Source organism: Saccharomyces cerevisiae, chromosome XV, assembly GCF_000146045.2.
Source record: "Saccharomyces cerevisiae S288C chromosome XV, complete sequence".
NCBI classification, from domain to species: Eukaryota; Fungi; Ascomycota; class Saccharomycetes; order Saccharomycetales; family Saccharomycetaceae; genus Saccharomyces; species Saccharomyces cerevisiae.
In genome coordinates this window covers 243,132-268,118 of record NC_001147.6, presented here as the reverse complement: position 1 = coordinate 268,118, position 24,987 = coordinate 243,132, and the positions used below count along the sequence as shown (strand labels likewise).

The following is a 24,987-nucleotide window of genomic DNA, read 5'->3' as shown; positions in this document are numbered from 1 at the left end:
ATATACGAAATGCAACACTGTCAACAAATCAGTTCAGGGACCTTCCTATTTATAGTATAAGCAAAATAAAAGTGAAAAATTTCCTGCGGAGTTTTTTTTCTCGAGAAATTGTGAACAAAAGAAAGCAAAGACACAGAAGATGATAAGAGAGAGAAACAACGAAGAAAGAACAACAATGTTGGGGTTCACCCGAGAGATATTGACATACTGACCTTAGAAAAGGCATTACTGAGGCTACTGACTAAAGCGCGTTACATAAATGCATAGTATATTTCTTGTTGTATACGCAGCGGCCAACTAGTGGCAGCAAGAATGTAATGAACGATTCATCTGCAGGTTTGGAGGCCGCAACTAGATCAAAACGTAAATAGCGGGTGAAGTGTTCTGGACGTTAGAAGTAACGTCCGCAGATCGAAGCTAAACACGAGATTAGATTTCGGGTAACGGAATTGTGATAATTAAGAAAGACCAGACTATGTGAAAAGGCCACGTAAATGATAGAGCACACATTAGCAACTATAATAGACTAGTTTTCGCATCGCTGGAAGTTCTCGATATTGAATATCACTTCCAAGAACGCAAACTTAGAATGGTCCGGATTCTTCCCATAATTTTGAGCGCCCTATCTTCGAAATTAGTGGCGAGTACAATATTGCATTCATCCATACACTCAGTGCCATCTGGAGGCGAAATCATATCTGCAGAAGATCTTAAAGAACTTGAAATTTCAGGGAATTCGATCTGCGTTGATAATCGTTGCTATCCTAAGATATTTGAACCAAGACACGATTGGCAGCCCATACTGCCAGGTCAAGAACTCCCCGGTGGTTTGGACATTAGAATAAACATGGACACAGGTTTAAAAGAGGCAAAACTAAATGATGAGAAGAATGTCGGTGATAATGGTAGCCATGAGTTAATTGTATCTTCAGAAGACATGAAAGCATCGCCTGGTGACTATGAATTTTCCAGTGATTTCAAAGAAATGAGAAACATCATAGATTCTAACCCGACTTTATCTTCACAGGACATTGCCAGATTGGAGGATAGTTTTGATAGAATAATGGAATTTGCGCATGATTACAAGCACGGCTACAAAATTATTACCCATGAATTCGCCCTCTTGGCCAACCTTAGTCTCAATGAAAATTTGCCGTTAACATTGAGAGAGCTCAGTACTAGAGTCATTACCAGCTGCTTGAGAAACAATCCTCCTGTAGTCGAGTTCATTAATGAAAGTTTTCCAAATTTTAAAAGCAAAATCATGGCCGCTCTGTCAAATTTGAATGATTCTAACCACAGATCCTCTAATATCCTAATAAAAAGATACTTGTCCATTTTAAACGAATTACCTGTCACATCCGAAGATCTTCCTATATACTCTACGGTTGTTTTACAAAATGTATATGAAAGAAACAACAAGGACAAACAGTTACAAATAAAAGTCCTGGAGTTGATCAGCAAAATTTTGAAGGCCGACATGTACGAAAATGACGATACAAATCTAATTTTGTTCAAAAGAAATGCTGAGAATTGGTCGTCAAATCTGCAAGAGTGGGCAAACGAGTTCCAAGAGATGGTCCAGAACAAAAGTATAGATGAACTACATACAAGAACGTTTTTTGACACCCTTTACAACTTGAAGAAAATTTTCAAAAGTGACATCACGATCAACAAAGGGTTTTTGAATTGGTTAGCGCAACAATGTAAAGCCAGGCAATCTAACTTGGACAATGGGCTCCAAGAGAGAGATACTGAACAAGACTCATTTGATAAGAAACTTATCGACAGCAGACACTTGATCTTTGGCAACCCCATGGCTCATAGAATAAAAAATTTCAGAGATGAACTCTGATTTCACTGTCATTGCATATATAGTTTAATATTAATAATATTTTTTTCAATTAATATTTCGTGAATCTTATTAGAGATATATTATATATCCGTGTCTAATTTTTAGTTACTTCATCCAAAAACGTCCCGTCGTTGGCCAGTCTATTTCTAAATTTGTCCCACCATGTATCAAACCTCTTGATGGGCACGTTTCCCTGAGCATCTAGGAACCCTGATAAATAGTTATATGCATGCTGAACGATTTTGGCGGCCAATTCTTGTGTCAATGAAGGGTAAACTTGTGCCAACTGCCCTGCCGTGGTAATATTTCGAATTATTCCTAAGTTAGGTCTTGACAAGATCAATGAGTTGTTCTTTTGTGCTTCGGCATTCATGCTGGCCTTCCACTCTTCTAATTTCATCATTCCTTGTTCTCGAGGCTCAATGGAAATACCAATAATCAATTCTGATATGTTATTACTGCTACTTCCATTGGTGTCAGTAAACGGATCAGCGGCCCCCGAACCATCATCTACATCCATGTCTATCTCACCTAATCCATCACTTGTATCTCCAGCGTCTTTCTTCGAGCTCGGTATTTGCACTTTGAATATGGCACTGGGTTTCTCACTGCTTAGGTACCCAAATAGTTTAAATTCTTCCTGAGGGCTAAGTTTGAAATAGACTGTAGCTATATAATCCTGAGGAAAGGTAACATTAGGTAATATAAACAGTGTTATATGCGAGTATAGTTTCGGTTTCGTTCGAGAAAGGACAATTGTATGCTGTAACCCATTTGAATTGGGGACTTCTACCGATAGTTGCAATGGATTTCCTGAGGCAATTGCAGCAAACATTTCTTTATTTTCTCTCACTCAAATATTTCTTATCAATCTCCGAATTTGCAAATTTATTAGACCACTTATTTTCGTATTTAAAGGGTGAGTCGAATTGACGTATTTTAAATAAAATGTAGATCTCTCCTTTTATCCCCAAATTTCGCTTTTAGTACCCGATTCCTATATAACTCTTCCAGAACGTTCGGTCGGCTTCATTAAGAAAATTCAATTAAACTTAATTAAACTTAATCAAGCTTAATCATAATAACAAAATAAACGTATACAGTAGTGGCTAATTACATTATGTATATGACGTATTTACATGACCCTATTGTATCGAAACCTTTTATTAATATTATTATTACTTTTTCTCTCTTTGCAAGAACTGTAAACCTTCGGATAATCTTTTGTTACTTTCCTTGATGCCCAAAATATCTATCATGGCTGCTATTTTGGCACCTGGGTGACATCCCGCAAGAGCAAATCTCATTGCCTGATACGTGACTTTCCTAGAAAAACCGTTCTCATAATACATCGTTTCGACCATAGATTCGACTTCTTGAGCATCGGTGCCCTCTTGAAACTGTCCAAGCTTCTTCAATAAGTGAGCAATGTGGCGGCTTTCGTTCTTGCTTAGAAATTTCGTGACAGCATCATTATCATTATATTTGGGCTTTTCAAAAAAATAATAAAATTCATCATGAAAATCGTTAATCCTTGATAGAGAACCACCACAGTTCAGTAAAATTTTAGCTACTTTCTCACGGCTTATGGTAGATGTGTTATATATGGACTCTAAAGAAGGCATAATGTCGTCGACAAGCTCCCTCAATGTAGAAGGATTAAGTATTCTTTTTTGCAAAAAATGCTTATTGAAGAACCACAATTTTTTATCATCGACTTTGGCATTTCCCTTCGTCAAACCATTCAAATTAAAAATGGTTTCCAATTCCTCCATTGAAAAACACTCATGCTTTTTCGAAGCCAGATCTCTTGGAGGAGACCAGCCAAATAGCGCACAAAAGTTAATCAAAGCTTCTGGCAAAACTCCCTGTCTTTTTAAATCCGAGATAGACATATCACCTTTTCTTTTACTCAATTTCTTATCACCAACCGTCGTCAATAAGGGAATGTGGATGAACTTTGGGCAAGCCCACCCAAATGCATTATATAGGGCGATATGTTTAGGAGTAGAGGGCAGCCATTCCTCACCTCTTATAACATGGGTTATTCCCATCAAATGGTCATCCACAACATTTGCCAGATGATAGGTTGGCAACTTATCCGACTTAACAAGGATAAGGTCATCGTACCGTTTATCGTTAAAGTTTACTTGCGGTTGAAGATTTATTTGTCCATGTAAAAGATCAGTAAACGTTGGATATCGTTCTGGCGATTTAAACCGCACAGTGAAAGGTATACCTTGCGCTAGCTTAGATTTTATTTCTTCCTCCCCTAAGTGTGCACAACATCGATCATAGCTTGCCATCGAAGGAGGTTTCAATTCCATTGCAGAGTGTCTCAAATCGTTCAATCGCTCCTTTGAACAAAAACATCTATACGCCTTCCCAGAAGATAGTAATATTTTTACATATTTGTCATATATTAGTTTCCTTTCACTTTGCTTTATAGGGGTTTCATCGTAGTTTATGTTACACCATTTCAGAATCTCGTAGATGTTTTCTTCTGCTCCCTCTATTAGCCTCTTCTGGTCTGTATCTTCTAAACGAAGCAAAAACTGCCCATTGGTGTTTCTTGCTAATAGGTAATTGTAAAGGGCTGTTCTCAGTGACCCCAAGTGTAAAAACCCAGTTGGAGAAGGCGCAAACCTAGTTCTAACAGGTAAAGAAGGATGGATATCTTCCTTTATTTTCTTGGATAACAGAGATTTCTTCAATGGTGAGAGACCTACGCCCTTTATTAGCTTCGAAGGTGAACAATAAGACCGTGTCGGTATTCTCAACATGATCATATTGTTATTTTATAGTTCTTCTGTACCAGATTAGATTTTTGTCATGTAGCGGTTGCTTGCTTTGGTGCCTCGAATTTAATATAAGAAATTAATTATTGCAGCTTTTCTTAAGCGCGTTCTATTTAATTAGTTCTTTATTTGGTGAAGCCTTACATTTGTGAGGTAAGACAGCTGACACTAGAAGACATTTTTGCTAGATGAGACCAAACGTCTTGGTTATAAACATGTTTACATCTATATGTGTATAATTAATTATGCAATAGTGAAAGATTAATCGAATGAGTAGTTAGAAGTTTCACCGAAATGTATCATCTTCGGATCCTCAGAAGGGTTTGGAATCCAAGAACCAGCCATGACACAGTGTATTCTCATCTTTTCATGATAATGCAAGCCAGTCAATAATTTTGGAGTGATTAAAAAATATTGAGAAGTGTTTTCGGCACACGCGTTCTCCACCATAGCTTTATGAACGATCCTTTCATTTCTAGAGTCCATACCTTGATTGATTTCATCAACCACTCTAAATGGTGCAGAGGTAAACTCTTGCAAAGCAATCATGTAAAGAACTGTAGAAACAGCTCTTTCACCACCTGATTGCGTGTGGGAATCTAACTTTTTTAAAGGTGCATTATCTCTGAATTTTACCATGATTTCTATCTTCCATTCAGCATAGTCCTTCGGCTTTTCTAGACGAACCGCACCAGCACTCCCAACATTGTTGAATAAGCGCGCAAATCTTGCAGAGATTTTTGATACAATATCATCTAATTTGGGCTCCAAAACTGCGTGATCTTCTTTTAATTTAGCTTTAATGGTCTCCAAGTCTTTCGACTGCTGAGGAACCGTGTGCTCCAACTCTCTCAGTTCGGCTGTGACTTGATCCAAAATTGTTACGGCTGACTCGTCGTGGTTTACCATAGCTATCTCCGATTCTAATTTATCGAGAACATCCTGAACGAATGACAGATTGAAATTCCCTTCCTCCTCGTATTTTTCTGCCACTTTATTCAATTTTTCCTTAGTGTCTTGGTCATAAGACCTGATTTCTCTCATCCATGATTGAAATTCAGGAGTGTCTCTCATTTCTTTTACGAACTTTTTCTTGTCTTCATATTGGCTCTTCAAATCAGCTTCCCTCTCATTGAAAAAACCAATTACGTCATTCATAGAAACATCCATATTTTGGGCTTCAAATTGAAGGATTTGAGTACTTATTAACTCCTTCTGACAATTCTTTAAACTCTTCATTGAAGAGGCCATTTTAGACAGCAAATGTCTTTGCTTGAGTAATAGTTGTTGGATCTGATCATCAATATCTTTAATCTTTTGAGATACGTCCTTTCTAGCTTCACGTTTCAGTTGATCTAATTTCTCTCTTAAAGTCTCTATTGTACTTTTTCTCATAGTGTACTTCTTGCGAATCTCATTTAATTGATGAGCTTCCCTATTAATATCGTCGTTTTTTGACGCCAACTCAGATAATTCGTGCCTATAACCACTTTTCTGGTTTGACAATGCATCTAACGTAGATTTTCGATCGTTGTATTCATTCTTTAAGTTGATAATTTCATTTTCAATTCTAATTTTCTGCTCATTTGACATGATTGATCCCTGATAAAAATTAGTTTGTTTAATACTAACGTCAGTAGGAAAGACCTGCTTACTACCATATGCTGATTGCTTGATATCGACTAACCTATTCCCATGAATAATCCTTTTAAAAAGAATTTTCCCATTCGGTCTTGGTGTAATCAACTTCTTTATCTGAGCAGGCGTCAATTCCCTTCTTGATACCGGTATAGTATGAATTTTGCTAGTTTGACAAAGCATTTTCATAACCCTCTTATCACCGGTAATAAAATCGGATAGATAACCCTCAAATCCCAGGTCCCTCACCGTTTCCGCTGGTACAGGAGGGGTGGTGTCTGCACTGGAGAGTTCTCTCAAATTAACCTTGAATTTGTCAAGAATTGGATTTGCAAATAGCTTGTAAGAATCAGAATCAACAACAGTCAAGGCTTTACTCGTATTATAATCCACACATTGTGCTAAATATGCAGCAAATTGAGCGTTAATGGCAGACACGGTCATTATTGGCGGTTCTAGAATTTTATCTTTCATTTCTGGATGCTCTCTAACCATCAACACAGCATCACGGACCTCCTTTAAATCCTGGTCCTGATTTAAGATACCGATTTTATCAGTTGTTGTAAGGGATTTGGTCTTGCTTTCAGCTTGTCTCTGTATGCTTCTCATCTCATGATTAATAGCGTTCGCCTTCGCATCAATTTCGGAAATAAGATCCCTAATTTCGCCTTCTTTATTAATAATTTCCTTTCTTTTAATGTCTATATCTTCAAATACGCTTTTCTCAGGAAGATGTGTTTGTGCTAATATTTCCTGACTCCTTAGAAAATCTTCCTTTGTACTAATAATGGTGGCCTGTAGTTTTTTGGTTCTTCCTCTATAATATTCGTTCTGGTTTTTCTTTTTGATGACCTCATCCCTAATAGTATTTAATTTTTCGAAGATTTCGTTGATCTTTTCTTTTGCTTTCAGGAACTCATCAGTTTTTAGGGAACACTTCTCTGTTAACTCTTCCACCTGATTTTCCAAAGTCTTCTTAGTATTTGCAAATGGTTTTTTATCCTTCAGTATAGCCCTTAAGTTCGCTTTCGCTCGTTCGTATTCTTCTTTATATATGTTTAGCTTTTCTTTATGGTCCTTTACTTTCACATAAGGTAATAGTTGGGAGTGTAACTCGATTTCACCCTTCTTATTTTGAAAATCTCGTAAAGATTCAACTGATTTACGTAGTTTATCACTTTCTTGTCTCAAATGAACAATTTTAGCTTTTTTAAAATCGAGATCTTTTTGCAAGCTTTGCTCATTTCCTTGTAATTCCCTTAGTTCATCCAACACATCCAATAAGCTTGCATCGATTGACCTTATAGTCTCTACTAATAATTTAACTGACTTCAAGCGAGCAAACTCCTCAACACGCTCTTGAGATAAAAATTGACAAAGATTATCCAACTGAATGTTCAGCTGAGCAACTAAAGTTTTAACTACACTCTCAGATACCTGGTAGTCATTTATTAGATAATCCGATCTCCTCTTGGATCTCGTAATAATCCTGGTAATCTTTATTGTTTCATCACGTGCGTCTATGTATTCAATATCAGTAACATTTGGTGAATTTTTCAAGGTGATTTCAATTTTTGAAACATCTTGACCATTTTTGATGAAATCTTCCACTTTTTTACTCCTACCAATATACTCGGGTTTACCAGCCAATCCTAAACACACTGCGCATACGAAAGTAGATTTTCCAGATCCGTTTGGCCCAATGATCATATTTAAAGACGGTGAAAGATTGAATTCGGTTAAAGTGTAAGTAACAAAATCCTGTAAACGGATCTTAATAATGCTGCCTGGTTGGAAGGAAGACAAGTCAGGTTTTGCGATTTTTACCCTTTTCGATCTTGGCTCTGTATCTTCTCCATGATGCGTTCTTTCAACATATCTGCCCAAATCTATTAGACTGGTCATGCTAGGGATATAGCTTTTATGTACCACGCCCTTTTATTTGATATACTTCCTTTAGAATTGCGTACACGTACTTGTGAAAGTAAATACCTATTATCGGCATCTTGTCATCGCATAAAAAGGTAATCCAACGCGAAAGTTAACGCCATAATATAGCCCAGTCATCCTGAACGGTCTACAAGATTAATAAGATCAGCTATGCCAGCTTGTTGAAATAATTAGTGGCAACAAGTGTGTTGTCAGACAAATGTGATTATTTACATTTACAAAGATAGAAAGGAAATATCAAAACTATAAGAGTACACTACGGGCTAGAAAAAAAATAAAGGAAATGTTTCTTACATTAGTATCAGTGTAGCGGTTCTGTAAAGGTTAATCTTTGTTTGATTCAATCACGAAAAATCTGCTGCAAATTGCTACCTCTTTCATCATTCTAAAGTAAGTCCTTCTCTTATTCCTAGATGTTCGAGCAATACCAATTAAACTTGGCACGATGCGTGCAATTAAGAGTAATCGGGCACTGCACTCCGACTGGAGTCCGACGAATATCGTAGTGATCTTTTTTATCTACAGTACTGGTTGCTTATATCTTCCAGTGTATATATTCAATGTGGGAAGGAGGGAAAGGTCATTTTGCTAATTTTCATTTTTTCTCGCCTTTTAAAGCATGAGAAGAAAAGTTGACCATGTGTGCCAAAAAAAAAAAAGGTAGGGCTACCATCCTAATTAGAGTAATTTAAGGAATTTATTAAAATGCAATGTTAACTTTTTATAGAGTGCGTAAATAACTATGTAATGGTAAATACATGGCATACAGTATATGCGTGTTTACCACCATATATACGTGTATACTTATATTTTGTCTGCCGTTATATATAGCCAAGACCTTTTTCCTTCATGGGTTGTTCAACTTTCCACGGTAAAATCGGACATAATCAGACCATATCTTATTCATGGAAATTCGTTTCTTTTTCAAATACTGCAGGTCCTTATCACTGCACCATCTACAAGATGCAAATTTTCTTTCCAAAACAGCATACCTTTCATCTTCCTTGCGTTGCTGCTGAGCCAGGATTTCCACGTATTCCTTGGCATTGAGCTTCATGCCTTCTTTGTTTCTTAAATTGGTAATGCATAATCCGATGGTAGATTGCGTTTGTAACGACGAGCGATTGATGCGATGAGTACCCTCTGTGACAGAGAGTACGGGAACAAAACTTTGTAAGGCTTCTTTATCCAGATATATTTCACTTGGCTTTGTTTGCTGTTCAGGCAGTACATTTTTTTTGCTTGAATTTTTAGACAGTATCTTTCTACTTGACGTTCTTTTAGGAACATTAATCTTACCTTCTTCGCGTAGTGGAGAGATGTCGTCTGTTGATGATTCTGGAAGAGATGTTGATGCTCGATTAAATGTACTCACGCCATCTATTGAAACTCGATCATTTTCTTTTGAGACTGGCGTTGTCGGATGTCCTCCCACGGTTGATAAAGAGGAAAACGACAATTCTGTAGGCCCCGTAGTCACCATAGATTTGGGTGATAAAGTGAGAATTTCCTTACTATTATTACTGTCGCTCAATATTCTAGTAAAACCTCTCTTTATCTTAGAACCTAGAGATGTCTTTCTGTAGACGTGTTCTGTGTCATTTGGAGTGGACACTAAGACCTCCTCCGAAGCTCGACTGCTATTCGCAAACTTGCTGTCCGAATTGAGGCGCGAATAAAGCTTCGAGCACGAAAGCTGCCTCCTAGGTAGTTTATTATCAATAGTGGAAGATCGTCGAATTAGCATGGGCTGCCGAGCATTTAGATCTGACTCAAATGTTGAGGATGTCGATAAAGTAGGTGTATTTGTTCTGGTTAAATTGGAGCAATTTTTGGCAGATGTCTTTCTTAATAGGGCACTAGATGCTCTTCTCAAAAAAGGCATTTTCTTTTCTCCCCCTGTCAGTCCGGATTCAGACTGAAACGTAACAGGCGTTTGAGTGTTTGATACTGGTGTAGGTAAGTTATGAAAGTGTAAGGCGATATTGTTCTCAGCTGGTGCTACCTTGGCGTACTGGTTCGAAATTTGGGTGCTTAAGGGTGGCAATTTCTGAAGACGATCTTCAAAAGTCACCGTATTCTTCCTACTCCTGTTACTCTTCCTTGATAACTTTCTTTCTACAGAATTAATATTTTGAGGCAGTCCTGAAATGATCGTATCTCTCAGTGTAGATGCCAGTGCACTAGAATTAGATCTGCTTCTTTCTCTCAAAGGTGCATTGTTCTGTTGCTGTTCACGGACAGAGGAAGGTAAAACAGGAATTGGAGTTATTATTTTCTTGGGATCATATTGCATTGTTGCCCCGTGATCCGACGTAGAGGAGGACGAAGTCGTGTTTGCTTCACGTTCTGCGCTTTCAGGAGATGATAAATTTGGTTTCAGAGTGGAATTGCTTACCGGTGTCCTTGAACGTCTTCCCTCAGAACCGGAACTATTAATAATATTAGAAATATTTGAATGGCTAGTCATCTCTAGAGCTTTAGAAAGATCAAATGACGTCTGATTGTCAAGAATAGTAGCGCTTAATTGCGAATCGTCGTTTGTCGACGCATCGTGGCCATGAGTCATGACAACAAACCCCTGATCTTCACCCGTAGCATCTCGAGTAGAGTTCGCTAACTTTGTTAACACGTCATCTGGTTCTAGCCTTGAAGAGTGGCTGATGTCATCTCGTTCAAAAATAGCCTCGTTGATATCAAATTGTGGAGTGATTTCCATTTCTCCTGTGTGAGGTAAAGGTGGTAACAAAGCCAATTCTTCTTTACTGTTACCTTTATCGCTGAGAACGCCCAGTTCCTCATGCAAATTAGGAGCTGATAAAGAAATATTAGTATTTGATTTTTCTATTTCGTGTAACATGTCCAAGTTATCGCGCAAATCAATATTGGATGAAGATGAGGACGTAGAGGAGATCCTCCCCAAAACACGAGGAGATGAACGATCCACTTGGGTGAGTTCGTCATCGTTTGTTTCCTCCTCCTTAATATTTTGCAAATGCGTAGTAACTGTTGTTGAGCTCGATGTTGGTGTGGCGCTCTTGGGCATCGTAGGCAGGGTAGTACCGTTATACACAGTGACTCTATTAGAGCCAGAGTTCCTGAATCTAGGTGGCGAACTATCTTGGTGTTCCATGACAAACTTTTGTGAACTTTTTTTTTATTTCTTTTCTTTTTTCTTCTCAAAGAAAAGACCAAATATCGATTCTAAATAGGTATCAATAAGTTATAATAATGTATTGGAAATTATTTCTTAAAAAACAGGATTTTAAATTGGATATATAAATAAGATAATGTTTTGATAATGAATGGGGTATAATGGTACGATAAGTCTTTTATGACTCGCAAAATTCACAGCGTTGTTCGATAAACCGGGCAAAGTATGGGCATATAGGCGTATGGAAAGAAAATTATGGGAAAAAGTACAGTATTTTGGTTTTCTTTTTCTTTATAGAAACAAAAACACTGTGTGTGGAAATTAGGGAGTAGAATGCGTGTGGCAGATGGTAAGCTTTTCAAATCGGACTGTGAATATATATTCAATTTAAAGAAGCAAACTTTATGAGTGGGCAGTTTTTGAAGTCATTCCATTCCATTCTATATCAGCAAGTTTTCTTGGCGAGATCCGAAATCCGAAAAACATGAGATCGTATTAAATGATATAATGTAAGGCTCGTTAAAACATATATGAGCTAACTATACCGTGCTATGTTATATTTTGCATTTTTATTATTGCTGTTATTTTATATAGGTTTTATGCCCAATATATATCGCCGTTTTTAATGGTTAGATTTTTTCTTTTTGTCCTGCTCTTGCTGCTCTTGCTTTTCTTGTTCGATTTGGGTGACGTACTGGTTAATTTCCTCACTGCTCAACGCAACAATATCTGAGTCCGGCTTAACAACAGTGATTTCAATATTTTTTGCACCTGTTTGAACTACCTCCAACAGAGATCTTACAGTAAGTTTGACACATTCTTCCACTGTGGCTGGTGGTTCTTTGCGATCGTAATTCTTCTCCAAAAACTCACGTACCGTCTTGGAGTTTCTCCCAATGGTCTGAGCGGACCACGAAGAGTATATACCACTTGGCTCGGTCTGGTAAAGCTTGGGTTCATCATCTCTCGGGTCGAAGCCGGCAATCAGCGTCGACACACCAAATGGTCTAACACCTCCTGACTGCGTGTACCTTTGTTGCACACCAGCGACATAACGTGTGAGATACTCCACCGTCACGGGATCCTCCAACGTTAGTCTGTGACTTTGGGCCTCCACTCTAGCCTTCTCGATAAGAATTCTGGAATCTGCATTTAAACCAGAAAATGACAACACCACATGCGAGTCAATTTTGGAAACTTTGGAAGGCGTAATTCTAGTGTCTTGCAGCTTCAAAGTAGACCTTCTTTCGCAGCCCAATACTACACAATTCTTACCCTTGACACCTACAGCACAGGTACCCCTCTTTACCGCCTCCAGGGCGTACTCCACTTGGAAAATGTGTCCATCTGGGGAGAAAATGGACAAAGCTCTATCGTAACCACTCATTTTGTGTAATTGTGTTTATGCAACTGATCCTGATGAACTGCTGAGCACTAACTTGAAGGTTTTGCTACCACCTATATATGATGTCTTTTCTTTCCCTTCCGGTGGCAAAAGAATCTTCGAAAAGATTAAGAAATACCGTTGCCCGGATGATATTCTTACCCATAGTAATGGTCCTTAAAGCTTTAATCGTCAATGAACAAGGGCACACAGCACACTAGGTCTCAATTCATTTCCAAATATTCAAAGAAAGCGACGTGAGTATTTTATTTAAGTACTAGGTACGCAATTGATGGGATATTCAACTTATATGATTTGATGAAATACATGGGGTCCTTCCTGAGGAAAGCGGCTACAACAAATTTATTCAATAGCATAAAAAAAAGGAAGGTACAAAACAGAGCCATGTCATAGAGCAAAGAAAGAGCACACATAATATTCTAACCAGTAAAACAATCGGTTTGAATTTTGAAGATGAAGAAGTATATTTATATATAATTTCTTCCCTTTTTTTTTTATTTTTTTTTTGAAACAATGCATTAAACCATTACTTATATTATTTATATGTATAAATAGATATTAAATCATGGATTTAAACTTGAAAAGGATTAGGAAAAAAAGAGTATGGTCGCCGTAAAAAAGAGGAAAGGGTTTATTTTTGCGCCCTTCCCTCTATAACTTCCAAGATATGATATAACGAGATTGCACAAATTTACTCAACCTTAGTCGAATAAACCGAAACCCATGTCGTCGTCAGATTCTTCAGCGGCTTCTTCTTCCTTTTCTTCTTCAGCAGCAGCATCACCAGAGGCAGCAGCAGCACCGCCAGCAGAAGCTGGACCAGCAGCTGGAACAGCAGCCAACTTTTCGTTACCTTCAGTAATTAATTCGTCAACAGACTTACCTTCCAAAGCGGACAAAACGGAGGAAACCTTTTCGTCTTCGATTTCGATACCGACGGATTCCAAAATAGCCTTAATCTTGGTGGCATCTGGGGTGTTACCAGCAGCGTTCAATAATAGGTAAGCAGCTAAGTACTTCATTTTTGTATGATTGGTTCTGTTGTTGTGTATGAATTTCCAATGAGAAAAAAATCACTAAAATAATAGAAAAAGCTTTTGAATAAACGGAAGTAGAAATTACCAGAAGTAACAATTGAAAAACCTCGAATAATAACGGCTCTCCGCTACTAGGTTAACTAAACTTCAAGCGGGTATCAACGCTTTGGAGTTCCATGCAAAATGTTTCACGTTTCGCGCGTCTTCCGCATATCGTCCGGTATAGTCTCTCCCCTGGTATTCCCCTCGGCTGCCATGAGTTACAGCCTCAAAACAGGTACAAAACTTTTTTAATCCGTACACCGCGCGTATAAATCAATGTTATGTCTGGGCGTATAGTCCCGGAAACCGTGTTGGGCGGCAGTTCCGCCCAACACGGGCCTAGACACTTAGAGGGAGCGTCCTCCTAGAACCGATTTTCGTTTCTCTTTGGAAGGTCTCTTCCGTCCGTTTCACTCGGAGTAGGTTCTCTGAGAAACTCCTTGCTGGGAAGCTGCGAGACAACACCGTAATCGTCTGCTTGGCCCTTCCTATCCGCAATCAATTTATTCCTTTTTAATCTTTTGTGCAGAGTTTCACATTATGGTATGGTCTCTTCTTTTATTTGTTCTTGGATTTCATTTTTTTCTTATTTGTTAGTGCTTATCCTTACATTGTAGAATAAGACGAACTAGAAGTACACAACAAGATAATCACGACCGATCATGTCTCAAGCTGTTAATGCCAAGAAGAGAGTTTTTAAGACCCACTCTTACAGAGGTGTCGATTTGGAAAAATTGTTGGAAATGTCCACTGAAGATTTCGTCAAGTTGGCCCCAGCTAGAGTTAGAAGAAGATTTGCCCGTGGTATGACTTCCAAGCCAGCCGGTTTCATGAAGAAGTTGAGAGCTGCCAAGTTGGCTGCCCCAGAAAATGAAAAGCCAGCTCCAGTCAGAACCCACATGAGAAACATGATCATTGTTCCAGAAATGATCGGTTCCGTCGTCGGTATCTACAACGGTAAGGCTTTCAACCAAGTTGAAATCAGACCAGAAATGTTGGGTCACTATTTGGGTGAATTCTCCATTACTTACACCCCAGTCAGACATGGTAGAGCCGGTGCTACTACTTCCCGTTTCATCCCATTGAAATAAGCTCCCTAATAACAGAATCGCAGTCATCCTTGTATCTTTTTTATATATAATGTCTAGGTATTAGGAAAATAAAATTTTTGTTTATTGGTATTATTATTATAATCTATTATATTATATTTGTTTAATTTCTTTTATGAAGTGAATGGGGGTTGTACACGGAAAGCAACAATAGCACTTGTTTCCGCAGACAGCTTTTAAATTGCCTTCCATCATTACTGTAAATGTTCGTCCTCATATATGATATATATTGTAAGCGGACGTGAAACCTCAACTCAAGTGCTTCATTTACTGTCACGGACTACTTTCATCAACTTTCTATTTTCTTTGATATATTGATCACTTAAAACGAACTTCGAAATTTTTTCAAGCTCATCGCAATTTTTTTTTGCTTGTCTAAATTTTAAACTGTTATATTGAAGGTAGATAGCTTGAGGCACTTTATTAAGAAAACAGTCGACATATCATCCACCAGATTATCACGCTATAAATTTTAAAGTGAAAAATGTCCTCTGCAATTGACAATCTCTTTGGTAACATTGATGAGAAAAAAATAGAATCTTCAGTAGATAAGCTATTTAGTTCATCCTGTGGACCTATTAATAAATTGGAAGTCAAAAGCAAAACACGTACTGTCCTTCCTGATTCGAAGAAAAGGGAAAGAGCTGCCGAAGCTGATCAAGAAGAAAAAGAAGCAAGCAAACCTGATGTTTCAGATGAGCAAACTGAAGAAGTTGCCCTTCCAAAAGTAAAGAAGGCCAAAAAAAGTAAAAGGAATGACGAGGATGAAGACTTAGAAGCCCGCTATTATGCGAAACTACTAAATGAAGAAGCTGAGGCTGAGGATGATAAACCAACAGTAACGAAAACTGATGAAACTTCAGTACCACTGACATCAGCAGCTAAGAAAGTTGATTTCAAAGAAGACGAGTTAGAAAAGGCAGAAAGAACTGTTTTCATTGGTAACATCTTAAGTACTGTCATCACATCTAAAAAGGTTTATAAAGAATTCAAAAAACTTTTTGGTACAAATCCGATAGCAGAAACTGAGGAATCTGGTAATGAAAAAGAAGAGGAAAGTTCTAAGAAAAGTGACAATAACGAATTTGCCATTGAAAGCATAAGATTCAGATCTATTTCCTTTGATGAAGCTCTTCCTAGAAAAGTTGCGTTTGTCCAACAAAAATTTCATAAGTCAAGGGATACAATAAACGCTTACATCGTCTATAAGAATAAGTCTGCTGTAAGAAAAATCTGCTCGAATTTGAATGCTGTCGTTTTCCAAGATCATCACTTAAGAGTTGATTCAGTTGCTCATCCAGCTCCGCATGATAAGAAGCGTTCAATCTTTGTAGGTAACTTGGATTTTGAAGAAATAGAAGAAAGTCTTTGGAAACATTTTGAACCATGTGGCGATATTGAATATGTCCGTATTATCAGAGATTCAAAGACAAATATGGGTAAGGGATTTGCTTATGTTCAATTTAAAGATTTACAAAGTGTAAACAAAGCACTTTTATTGAACGAAAAGCCTATGAAGTCACAAAAACAAGAAGACGAAAATACAAAGAAACCAACTAAAAAGGCAAGAAAATTGCGTGTTTCCAGATGTAAGAACATGAAGAAGGGTACTACTATTGGGACCGGCTTGGATAGAAATGGGTTGACAGATTCACAAAGAACCAGAGCAGGTAGAGCTAAAAAGATTTTAGGTAAGGCTGATAGAGCCACTTTGGGCCAAGAGATAACTATCGAAGGTTTAAGAGCAAAGAAAGGCGAAGGTTCCACCCATCTAAAAAAGAAGAAACAAAGATCCGCTACAGGTAGGGTTACCAAAAGATCGATAGCATTCAAGAAAGCTCAAGCTGAAAAGAGCAAGAAATAGTTTCATTAGTTTTCACACAATATCAATTTTGTTAGAGATACACTGTATATTATTACTAGTTATTTCTTATCTCTTGTAGCTTCCTCTATACATGCTGGCATTTTTTTACATAGTTCTAATAGTATAATATACATATAAAAAAGAAAAATCATGCGTTTTATATATTTCTATAAATACATTCATACCCAAATTATGGAACACGTTCGGAATATTACTTAAAGAATACTGCAATAATGGAAAGAATATTTGAAATGAATAAAAAGTATGATAACAAGGTTATAAGAGAGGTACAAATAAAATAAAACAAGGAATGAAGAAAAAAAGCACAAAAAAGGCAAGATAGTAATGCCTCACAGTATTTTGAATTCTGTTAGTAGAGGTATATGATCACTAGGATGGTTTTCATTGGGTAAACCCAACTGATTAGACGCTAGCAATTCGTCTGATACTTCATTACCGGTTAGGATCTTAGTTAGTAAAAAATCTGAATCATGGTACCATACGTAATCAAAGATGCCCTTCAATTTTCCTGAATAGCACGTATGTACAAAATAATCCTTTGGTATATCGTCATAGACACAACGATCCAAATACGGCCTCATTGGGTTAATAAGATTAAGGTCTCCATGGCTAACTATCTGACCTTGCAGAAAATTAACAACTAGCGAATCTCTTGTAGAATTTAGATCACCAGTGAATAAAATCTTCACCCTTTCTTGGCCTTTTACATCTCCCGGTAGGAGCTGCTTAATGATCTTTGATAACTCTCTCATTATAATCATGCATTGTGTTAGCTTAACTTCGTCATATTTCCAATACAAATGAGTATTTAAAACGACAAAAATAGTACCCGTCTCCTTATGTCTTAGAGATACGAATAAGCATACCTGATTCTTGCCTTTTAAAACATCCAATAAGCTGTCTTCACCAATAACATTGGAAGCACCATCGGTTAATGTTACCTTCTTATTGTATAAGTATTTCAGTTCCCTTTGATTGAAAACATTCAGTAGCTGGTTTAAGTAGATCCCTGATGACGATATAAAGTCAAATTTTGCAAGATTATAGAAAATAGATACACCGTCCATATCTTTAACCGGTTTTTTCCAATACTTTGGGGGTGTCTTGGAAATGAATTTGGACCCATAATTGACATCTACCCCTATGGAATCGTGCCAATAATCTTCATAATCTCTTGCGGTCATTTCTTGGAGACACATAATATCAGCCTTGAAAGTATTCAAAAGTTCTTTCTCCAGCAGTCTGTGCCTATAACTCCAGTTTTTGTATGGCTCTGCAACGTATGTGTATACCTGTGGCCACATATATGACGGTGAGAGCATGTTGTATGTTAATAAAGTGAACCTAGCATCTTTTCGCACATATTTACCGATGTTTTGCTTAGTTGACTGAACAACTGGAATAAACCTTCGAGTAAACATTGTTACTTGTATGAGCAGTAAATCTCTCTCCAATGTTCTTTTTTGCCGTTATCCAGCTTAGTTTGTGTAGATCTCCTTTCTTCTCTAACAGGAACAATTAAACAACTCATGGTTAATTTGTTAGTTTTGTTGCCGAGAAATCAAAATCAGCTGGTGAAGCAGTTATCCTAACTTGGGAATATACATGTAGTAGAAAGGAAGGAAGGCAAGGACCTCTTTAGCATTTTGAATCTGTTGCTTATTGGGAGCACACAAAAAATGTATAAGCACAACGTCTTTCACAGTATATAATGAGAGAGGAAAGTAGGTCTAGGAAGAGAAAGCATATTCCTGTTGATATTGAAGAGGTAGAAGTTCGATCTAAGTATTTCAAAAAGAATGAGAGAACTGTTGAGTTAGTAAAAGAAAATAAAATCAATAAAGATTTGCAAAATTACGGCGGAGTAAATATTGACTGGATCAAGGCACTGAAGCCAATAGAGTATTTTGAATGGATCGAATCAAGGACTTGTGATGATCCGAGAACTTGGGGACGGCCAATAACTAAAGAAGAAATGATTAACGATTCTGGGGCGAAAGTTCCTGAGAGTTTCTTACCCATATATAATCGGGTGAGATTAATGAGGTCCAAGGTTAAAACCCCGGTAGATGCTATGGGATGTAGCATGATTCCTGTTTTAGTTTCTAATAAATGTGGGATACCTAGTGAAAAAGTCGATCCAAAGAATTTCAGGCTTCAATTTCTTATTGGCACTATGCTTTCTGCTCAAACGAGGGACGAAAGGATGGCGCAAGCGGCTTTGAATATCACCGAATACTGCTTAAACACATTAAAAATAGCAGAGGGTATTACGCTAGATGGACTGCTTAAAATTGATGAACCTGTATTAGCAAATCTAATTCGATGCGTTAGCTTCTATACCAGAAAAGCCAATTTCATCAAAAGAACCGCACAATTATTGGTAGACAATTTCGATTCAGATATACCGTATGATATAGAGGGAATTCTCTCGTTACCTGGAGTTGGACCTAAAATGGGATATTTAACACTGCAAAAAGGTTGGGGGCTGATTGCCGGCATATGCGTCGATGTTCATGTCCATAGGCTGTGTAAAATGTGGAATTGGGTAGACCCTATTAAGTGTAAGACTGCCGAGCATACTAGAAAGGAGTTACAGGTTTGGCTACCTCACTCACTGTGGTACGAAATAAACACCGTTTTGGTTGGATTTGGTCAATTGATCTGCATGGCCAGGGGTAAGAGGTGTGATTTATGTCTAGCAAACGATGTCTGCAATGCTCGCAATGAGAAGCTAATCGAATCTTCCAAATTTCATCAATTGGAGGACAAAGAAGACATCGAGAAAGTATATTCGCATTGGTTGGACACGGTTACAAATGGAATTACAACAGAAAGACACAAGAAAAAATAGAACCACCATTCATTGTGGAAAAAGATGAAAAACCATTATGTATGTCATTAAAATAAGTAGGTAGGGTTTTATAAACTATTCAAATATTTCTCATATACTCGCTAGAAGTTTTAGCAACCCTACAATCTGGGGGTATACAGTGTGAAAGGCCGCTGGAACATGTTTGAAAATTGCCATCAATGACTTATATTTTTTCAAACATAAGAGTAGCAGCAGACCTGTGAGCAGAAGTCCGTTTTTGTTCAGCACACTTCTTGTGAAATGATGCTTCAGGACAGCCCAAAATGAACCAGCCAGAACAGTAATATCATTGTTTTTTTTACGGGGCGCCGTTCCAGTACTCTGGAGTCTACTATCAGTAGAGGTGCGTTGATTAAACGCATCCTCAACCTTAACCTGTTCTTCACTACTATTGTGTAACATAGGCTCGTGAAAATGGTGTATTTTCTGTTTCACTCCTCTTTGTTTACCTTTAGACTTCGCCTTATCTTTTTGTATTTTATTATCTATTGAGTTCAGAATAGCATCCTCTATGGAAACATCTTTAGATAAGTAAAGGCCCTTTAGGGTTGGAGATAACTTAGGTAATGTTTTGCAAAGCGCCCAATACATATTCGGTGAGGGTTTTTTATGATGCAGTTTTACCTTCACCTGAAAGATGAATATCTCGATTAATTCTTGTAAGCCAACTACATCTATAGTTGTCCTCATTTTCGTTATGTATACGAAAATGAAATCACTCATTATGGATTCAAGCTCCAGAGTTTTTTCTTCTTGTTCGGTGTGATCAGTTAAGTTAAACTGAATAACCTTGATACAGCATCGAAAGAATTTATTGATGACCAAAAGTTTACTGAGGTCACCGAGAATAATTTTTCTTGTCTCAATACATTGAGGGGTATCTAACGTGAAAATATTCAAAATCTCACTCTGCAGTGTTAAACCTAATTTGGTAAAGCTGGGCATAATATCACAGGCGCTGACAAATAAATCTAATATCATAGGGTTGGACTTGAAAACGGTAATATCAATAAATCCAACCTCAGACATTTTTTCTAGGCAATCCTTGATATCTCTTTTTATGAAAAGGTTCACACATTCTTGAAATACTTCACTCCTCTGATCATTTACCGACTTGGTCGATTCATCACTTTCAATGAATAAGTCATCGTTAAGTAAATCCCTTAGAGAAGAATCGAGGGAATGCATAGGCAGATTGTTCATTATCTCACTTGCAGCCATTATTCACAGAACCCTCTTGTATAAACCACACCGTAGTACGTTCTGCTAGTGCCTCTTTCTGTTTACCTAACTATTTCTCTTGCCTAAATATGTAAGTCTACGATGACTTTTCTATGGTACTTGATGTCACTCCGACGGCGATAAGCCGCTCAGCGCAGAAGTTTGCCCCAAAATAGAATGAAAGAAAATACTGCATAGAGGCTGGACAAGAAGGATATAGAGCAATGATATGATATTAAAAATGTAATTAATATATAGCCAAAAAAAGAATAGAACATTTATGAAGGTAAATGGTTATGAAAATGGATTAAATTATTCTTTCCCTTTATCTTGGAGAGTACGGAAAACTAGATTTTAAGCCATTTATCTTCATATATTTCATCAATAGTAGGTCTTTTATCAACTTCTCTTGTCAAAATTCTTTTTATCAAACTGATGCATTCTTCACTGACATGTTCCGATTTATCGAACCTTAATTCACCTTCCAAGATTTCATCAATGTTGTAATAAGGATTCTCTTTATAAATTATGGTATAAAGTAGCACACCAAGAGCCCAAATATCTTGTGGTTTACCTTTGTAAGAGGAACCACCAAGGACTTCAGGTGCAGCATAGTCCATTGTTCCCACAAAAACATCGAATGGTCCACTCTTGATATAGGCAGCCGAACCGAAATCGATTAATTTTACAAAGCCATGAGAATCAACAATAACATTTTCGTCCTTTATGTCTCTATGAACAATTCCTTGGTCATGTAAATGCTTTATACTAGCGACTACCTGTTTAAACACCAGTTTAGCTTCATGTTCAACCATATCTTTTTTGAATTCGATAACATCAAATAGATCAATACTACCAGTTTCTCCATGGACCGGTGTTTCAATGTAATAATAATCGTCATCTTCAAAAAAATCTAATAACTTCAAGATATTTTCTTGGGAATTTTTATTCAAGGTCGCCATAATTTGGATCTCAGAAGGTATAGTACCTAATTTTCTATCTCTCACCCATGTGTCTACTAAAATCCTCTCTTTGAAAATCATTTTGATGACCACGATATAGTGTTCTCTGTTATGAATGCATAAATTGACTTTACCGTACGCACCCTCACCCATCACTTGCAGAATAGTAAAATCAGAAAATTTCTTTATGCGCTTTTGTGAGCCTATATTAGCCTCTGGAGTAGTCAAGTACGTAGCTTTTAAAGTAGAATTTCTTTTGTCTAGCTCATTTGTTTCCTTTTTGATTTCTTCTCCGTTTATCGGTTCAATTATCCTCATTATAAATTTTTCATCCACTTTAAAGTTGTCGTCCTTTACAAATTTTGATTTGTCCTGCGTGTACATTTTCGTTAATTCAATTTTATGTTTTAACTCAGGATCATCAACCATTGTCATGTCATCGTCATAGTTATTGTTGTCATTAGATTCGATACCTCTCACTTTACCGCAAGAAGTTTCTCGTAGTTTTTCATTCACTTGATTTAAGTCTACTTCATCGTCTGAATTAGAAATCGTTTCAGCGGAGCTAATCGACAGATCAGCCATTGCCTTCAAAGTATTCACAGGAATTTTTTCCGAAGATTTCTTGGAAGATGCACTGGAACTACCTCTACTGCCAACGACATCAATTTCGTTCTCCTTTAACATCGGTAGCTGCGAAGGAACGGTGGTATAATTTTCAATGACCACGTCTCTTGAGTGTGTAATCCATAATAATACAGCATTCGTATTCAAGACCCGTAATTGAACATCCACCTTTATCAAATTACCATCTTTGTGACAGCCGTCTAGACCAATAGAAGTGTAAAACGAGTCCTTATCATGATGCATTTCAGCCTCAATTTTTCTGAAAAAATGTTCTGTTAAAACCAATCCTTTATTTTCTGGTAATGTGATATTTAACATAGGATAAGTTTTATTGATATAAGATATCATGTCCGCCAAAGAAGGAACCAACTTAGTAACCGAACTACCGGCCAACTCGTGAAGTCGCAAGCCAAACATGTTTTTGGCGACTGATTTGTTGAAACTTAAAAGACTTAAAGTGTGACTGTCAACAATAAATAGCCCAGCCTGATAGGGCAAACTATGAATTTTTAATTTTATTTCGTTTTCCAATACGGAAGTTGTAACAGCACATGGTATATTTTCAGATAGACAATTCAACGTAAAATATCTCTCTTCGTTGACATGATTTGCCACCCTGATAGACAAGGGTAATAAATCATCATCTGCAGAAAACACTTTTCCAAAACGTACATCATCAATTAGTTTACTCAGTGAGTGACTTACTGACCCAATATCGTGAATTTCATTTGCAAATTTTACCGTTTTCTTTTCTGTCATTGGCGAAGTTGATTCTTGCTGCTTTTTCTTGTCAAAGTTTTCCAGAAAGTGTGTTGTATCAATAATGCTGTCCACTGAAAAATCTCTCAAGTTTAACATGACGTCAATGTAATCGCAAGGCGTTTTTTCAAATACGCAGACCAGTAGGCCATTCTTCCGCTTGGCCCATAGTGAAGCCCAAATCAGATTTGGTACATTATTATTGCTTGTCGAATTTGGCTGGACGATAGGTATAGTTTCTCCGGTAAACACAATTTCTTGGTTATCATCTTCTGCATTCATGATTTTCTCTAGAACAAAATTTCTGCTATCCGTATGAATAAGGTCTAGTAAAGTAAGTGCCTTGATAACATTCTTTGATATACCGAACGTTAGACACGCCAAATCATTGGCAGCTTTGAAGTTCCAGGGGTATTGTTGAGAACATGTAAAAATGGCCTCTGGACCAGAATTTTTTGCAGATGTGAAAGGATGAAGAATTCGGCTATAGTCCTGTTGTGGTTTGATGTCTGCTAAGGAGACTATATCATCGTGTTTCTCCTCATATTCATTATATTGCGATTTCGAACCTAAATCTTTGTGAGGGAACTTCTTGTAGTTTTCAAAAAATGGTTCTGCTAAACTATCTAATAAAACCTTTTTCAAAGTTTCTGATTTTTGAATGTCTGAATCAAAGTTTATTTTCTTGATATTCAATAACGATAGCATGTGTAAATCGGAAGCTCTTTCGAAGGAATTGTTTTCCAATGCTAAATTTAGCAAGAATAACAAGTTTTCTAACTCGGACTTGGCTGGATTCAGTTTACTGGCAGTATCATTATCAGGCAACACCATTAAGGACGTTGCTCTCTGTATCACGGGTCTACTAGCAGGAGATGGCATATTGGATACTAATGGTGAAATTAGAGACCCATTTAACGGATCTCGCGATGCTGATAACGTGGCAGTCTCTGTTAAGTTTCTTGTGTGTCTAAGTGAGGGGGGGTATGCTATTACGGGTGCTTTTTTCTTCAACTCATGTAAGATGTCAGGACTGTTTACCATTATTTCCAAAGACCTTCTTAAGATGGTCAACCTTACTCCCAGTGAGTTTGGTGATATGGGATTATACGAAAATGCATGCGGCGACTCATTAGGTACAGCAACAAGGTCCGAACGATCATCATCACTGAATGTTGACGAAAACGAATCGACGGACGAGGAAGCGTGTTGGTACAAGCATGGAGGTTTAGAGAGCCCTACCAACGGGGTATTTTTAGAATATGAAATGTCGGCAGGAGCGGCTGCACTAACCGGGTATGTCATTGTGTTCTTTGTTTATGATTCTTTACTTTAATCTAGCAGGGCAGAGGAGTAACAATAAAACGCCCTGCAAAGAAGTATGATTACTGTTCTTGCCAGACTTAGAATTCTAAGTGTTAAAAGTCACCAATAAGGAAGGAAAAAAGTTTATGATAGTTTATACTGTTGTTGTTACTACCTGCTCCGTTATGTTTCTAACAAGGAATAAAACAGGGTATAGACGTGATGTCAGCTTAAAGAGGAAAACGAAATATGTAAACTTTGTTAAAAATAAACAGGGCCCCTTATTGATCGTTCGCGATGCTATTATTTTATAAGCCAGCCTTTATCGTTTCTTTTGATCTTGTTTCTTTTTCTTGTTTTTTTTT

At 37.3% G+C, this 24,987-nt stretch overlaps 14 protein-coding genes and 1 non-coding gene across 15 annotated transcripts; 5 read left to right on the top strand and 10 right to left on the bottom strand.

The window, feature by feature from the left end:
• Nucleotides 1-589: 589 nt before the first annotated feature.
• On the top strand, nucleotides 590-1,855 carry SIL1 (Sil1p; the record flags this gene model as incomplete). Its single annotated transcript, NM_001183285.1, has 1 exon — nucleotides 590-1,855. One exon carries the CDS (start codon nucleotides 590-592, stop codon nucleotides 1,853-1,855), a length of 1,266 nt encoding a protein of 421 aa, NP_014611.1.
• A 94-nt stretch (nucleotides 1,856-1,949) lies between these two features.
• Nucleotides 1,950-2,690, bottom strand: OPI10 (Opi10p; the record flags this gene model as incomplete). The annotated part of the gene is made up of 1 exon (NM_001183286.1): nucleotides 1,950-2,690. One exon carries the CDS (start codon nucleotides 2,688-2,690, stop codon nucleotides 1,950-1,952), a length of 741 nt encoding a protein of 246 aa, NP_014610.1.
• A 343-nt stretch (nucleotides 2,691-3,033) lies between these two features.
• Nucleotides 3,034-4,644, bottom strand: MSE1 (glutamate--tRNA ligase MSE1; the record flags this gene model as incomplete). The annotated part of the gene is made up of 1 exon (NM_001183287.1): nucleotides 3,034-4,644. The coding sequence occupies one exon, from the start codon at nucleotides 4,642-4,644 to the stop codon at nucleotides 3,034-3,036; it is 1,611 nt and encodes a 536-aa protein (NP_014609.1).
• A 270-nt stretch (nucleotides 4,645-4,914) lies between these two features.
• SMC5 (DNA repair ATPase SMC5) lies at nucleotides 4,915-8,196 on the bottom strand (the record flags this gene model as incomplete). Its single annotated transcript, NM_001183288.1, has 1 exon — nucleotides 4,915-8,196. One exon carries the CDS (start codon nucleotides 8,194-8,196, stop codon nucleotides 4,915-4,917), a length of 3,282 nt encoding a protein of 1,093 aa, NP_014608.1.
• A 344-nt stretch (nucleotides 8,197-8,540) lies between these two features.
• Nucleotides 8,541-8,630, bottom strand: SNR50. Its single transcript, NR_132257.1, has one exon. It is a non-coding gene; the product is annotated as an SNR50 (small nucleolar RNA).
• Nucleotides 8,631-9,088: 458 nt separating this feature from the next.
• YOL036W (uncharacterized protein) lies at nucleotides 9,089-11,374 on the bottom strand (the record flags this gene model as incomplete). The annotated part of the gene is made up of 1 exon (NM_001183290.1): nucleotides 9,089-11,374. One exon carries the CDS (start codon nucleotides 11,372-11,374, stop codon nucleotides 9,089-9,091), a length of 2,286 nt encoding a protein of 761 aa, NP_014606.1.
• Nucleotides 11,375-12,017: 643 nt separating this feature from the next.
• On the bottom strand, nucleotides 12,018-12,782 carry PRE6 (proteasome core particle subunit alpha 4; the record flags this gene model as incomplete). Its single annotated transcript, NM_001183292.1, has 1 exon — nucleotides 12,018-12,782. The coding sequence occupies one exon, from the start codon at nucleotides 12,780-12,782 to the stop codon at nucleotides 12,018-12,020; it is 765 nt and encodes a 254-aa protein (NP_014604.1).
• A 315-nt stretch (nucleotides 12,783-13,097) lies between these two features.
• On the top strand, nucleotides 13,098-13,193 carry YOL038C-A (uncharacterized protein; the record flags this gene model as incomplete). The annotated part of the gene is made up of 1 exon (NM_001184641.1): nucleotides 13,098-13,193. One exon carries the CDS (start codon nucleotides 13,098-13,100, stop codon nucleotides 13,191-13,193), a length of 96 nt encoding a protein of 31 aa, NP_878164.1.
• Nucleotides 13,194-13,501: 308 nt separating this feature from the next.
• RPP2A (ribosomal protein P2A) lies at nucleotides 13,502-13,822 on the bottom strand (the record flags this gene model as incomplete). The annotated part of the gene is made up of 1 exon (NM_001183293.1): nucleotides 13,502-13,822. The coding sequence occupies one exon, from the start codon at nucleotides 13,820-13,822 to the stop codon at nucleotides 13,502-13,504; it is 321 nt and encodes a 106-aa protein (NP_014603.1).
• A 719-nt stretch (nucleotides 13,823-14,541) lies between these two features.
• On the top strand, nucleotides 14,542-14,970 carry RPS15 (40S ribosomal protein uS19 RPS15; the record flags this gene model as incomplete). Its single annotated transcript, NM_001183294.1, has 1 exon — nucleotides 14,542-14,970. One exon carries the CDS (start codon nucleotides 14,542-14,544, stop codon nucleotides 14,968-14,970), a length of 429 nt encoding a protein of 142 aa, NP_014602.1.
• Nucleotides 14,971-15,472: 502 nt separating this feature from the next.
• NOP12 (rRNA-processing protein NOP12) lies at nucleotides 15,473-16,852 on the top strand (the record flags this gene model as incomplete). Its single annotated transcript, NM_001183295.1, has 1 exon — nucleotides 15,473-16,852. The coding sequence occupies one exon, from the start codon at nucleotides 15,473-15,475 to the stop codon at nucleotides 16,850-16,852; it is 1,380 nt and encodes a 459-aa protein (NP_014601.1).
• Nucleotides 16,853-17,202: 350 nt separating this feature from the next.
• On the bottom strand, nucleotides 17,203-18,294 carry NGL1 (RNA exonuclease; the record flags this gene model as incomplete). The annotated part of the gene is made up of 1 exon (NM_001183296.1): nucleotides 17,203-18,294. One exon carries the CDS (start codon nucleotides 18,292-18,294, stop codon nucleotides 17,203-17,205), a length of 1,092 nt encoding a protein of 363 aa, NP_014600.1.
• A 290-nt stretch (nucleotides 18,295-18,584) lies between these two features.
• On the top strand, nucleotides 18,585-19,727 carry NTG2 (bifunctional N-glycosylase/AP lyase NTG2; the record flags this gene model as incomplete). Its single annotated transcript, NM_001183297.1, has 1 exon — nucleotides 18,585-19,727. The coding sequence occupies one exon, from the start codon at nucleotides 18,585-18,587 to the stop codon at nucleotides 19,725-19,727; it is 1,143 nt and encodes a 380-aa protein (NP_014599.1).
• Nucleotides 19,728-19,817: 90 nt separating this feature from the next.
• Nucleotides 19,818-20,969, bottom strand: PEX15 (Pex15p; the record flags this gene model as incomplete). The annotated part of the gene is made up of 1 exon (NM_001183298.1): nucleotides 19,818-20,969. One exon carries the CDS (start codon nucleotides 20,967-20,969, stop codon nucleotides 19,818-19,820), a length of 1,152 nt encoding a protein of 383 aa, NP_014598.1.
• A 347-nt stretch (nucleotides 20,970-21,316) lies between these two features.
• PSK2 (serine/threonine protein kinase PSK2) lies at nucleotides 21,317-24,622 on the bottom strand (the record flags this gene model as incomplete). Its single annotated transcript, NM_001183299.1, has 1 exon — nucleotides 21,317-24,622. One exon carries the CDS (start codon nucleotides 24,620-24,622, stop codon nucleotides 21,317-21,319), a length of 3,306 nt encoding a protein of 1,101 aa, NP_014597.1.
• Between the last annotated feature and the right edge of the window lie 365 nt (nucleotides 24,623-24,987).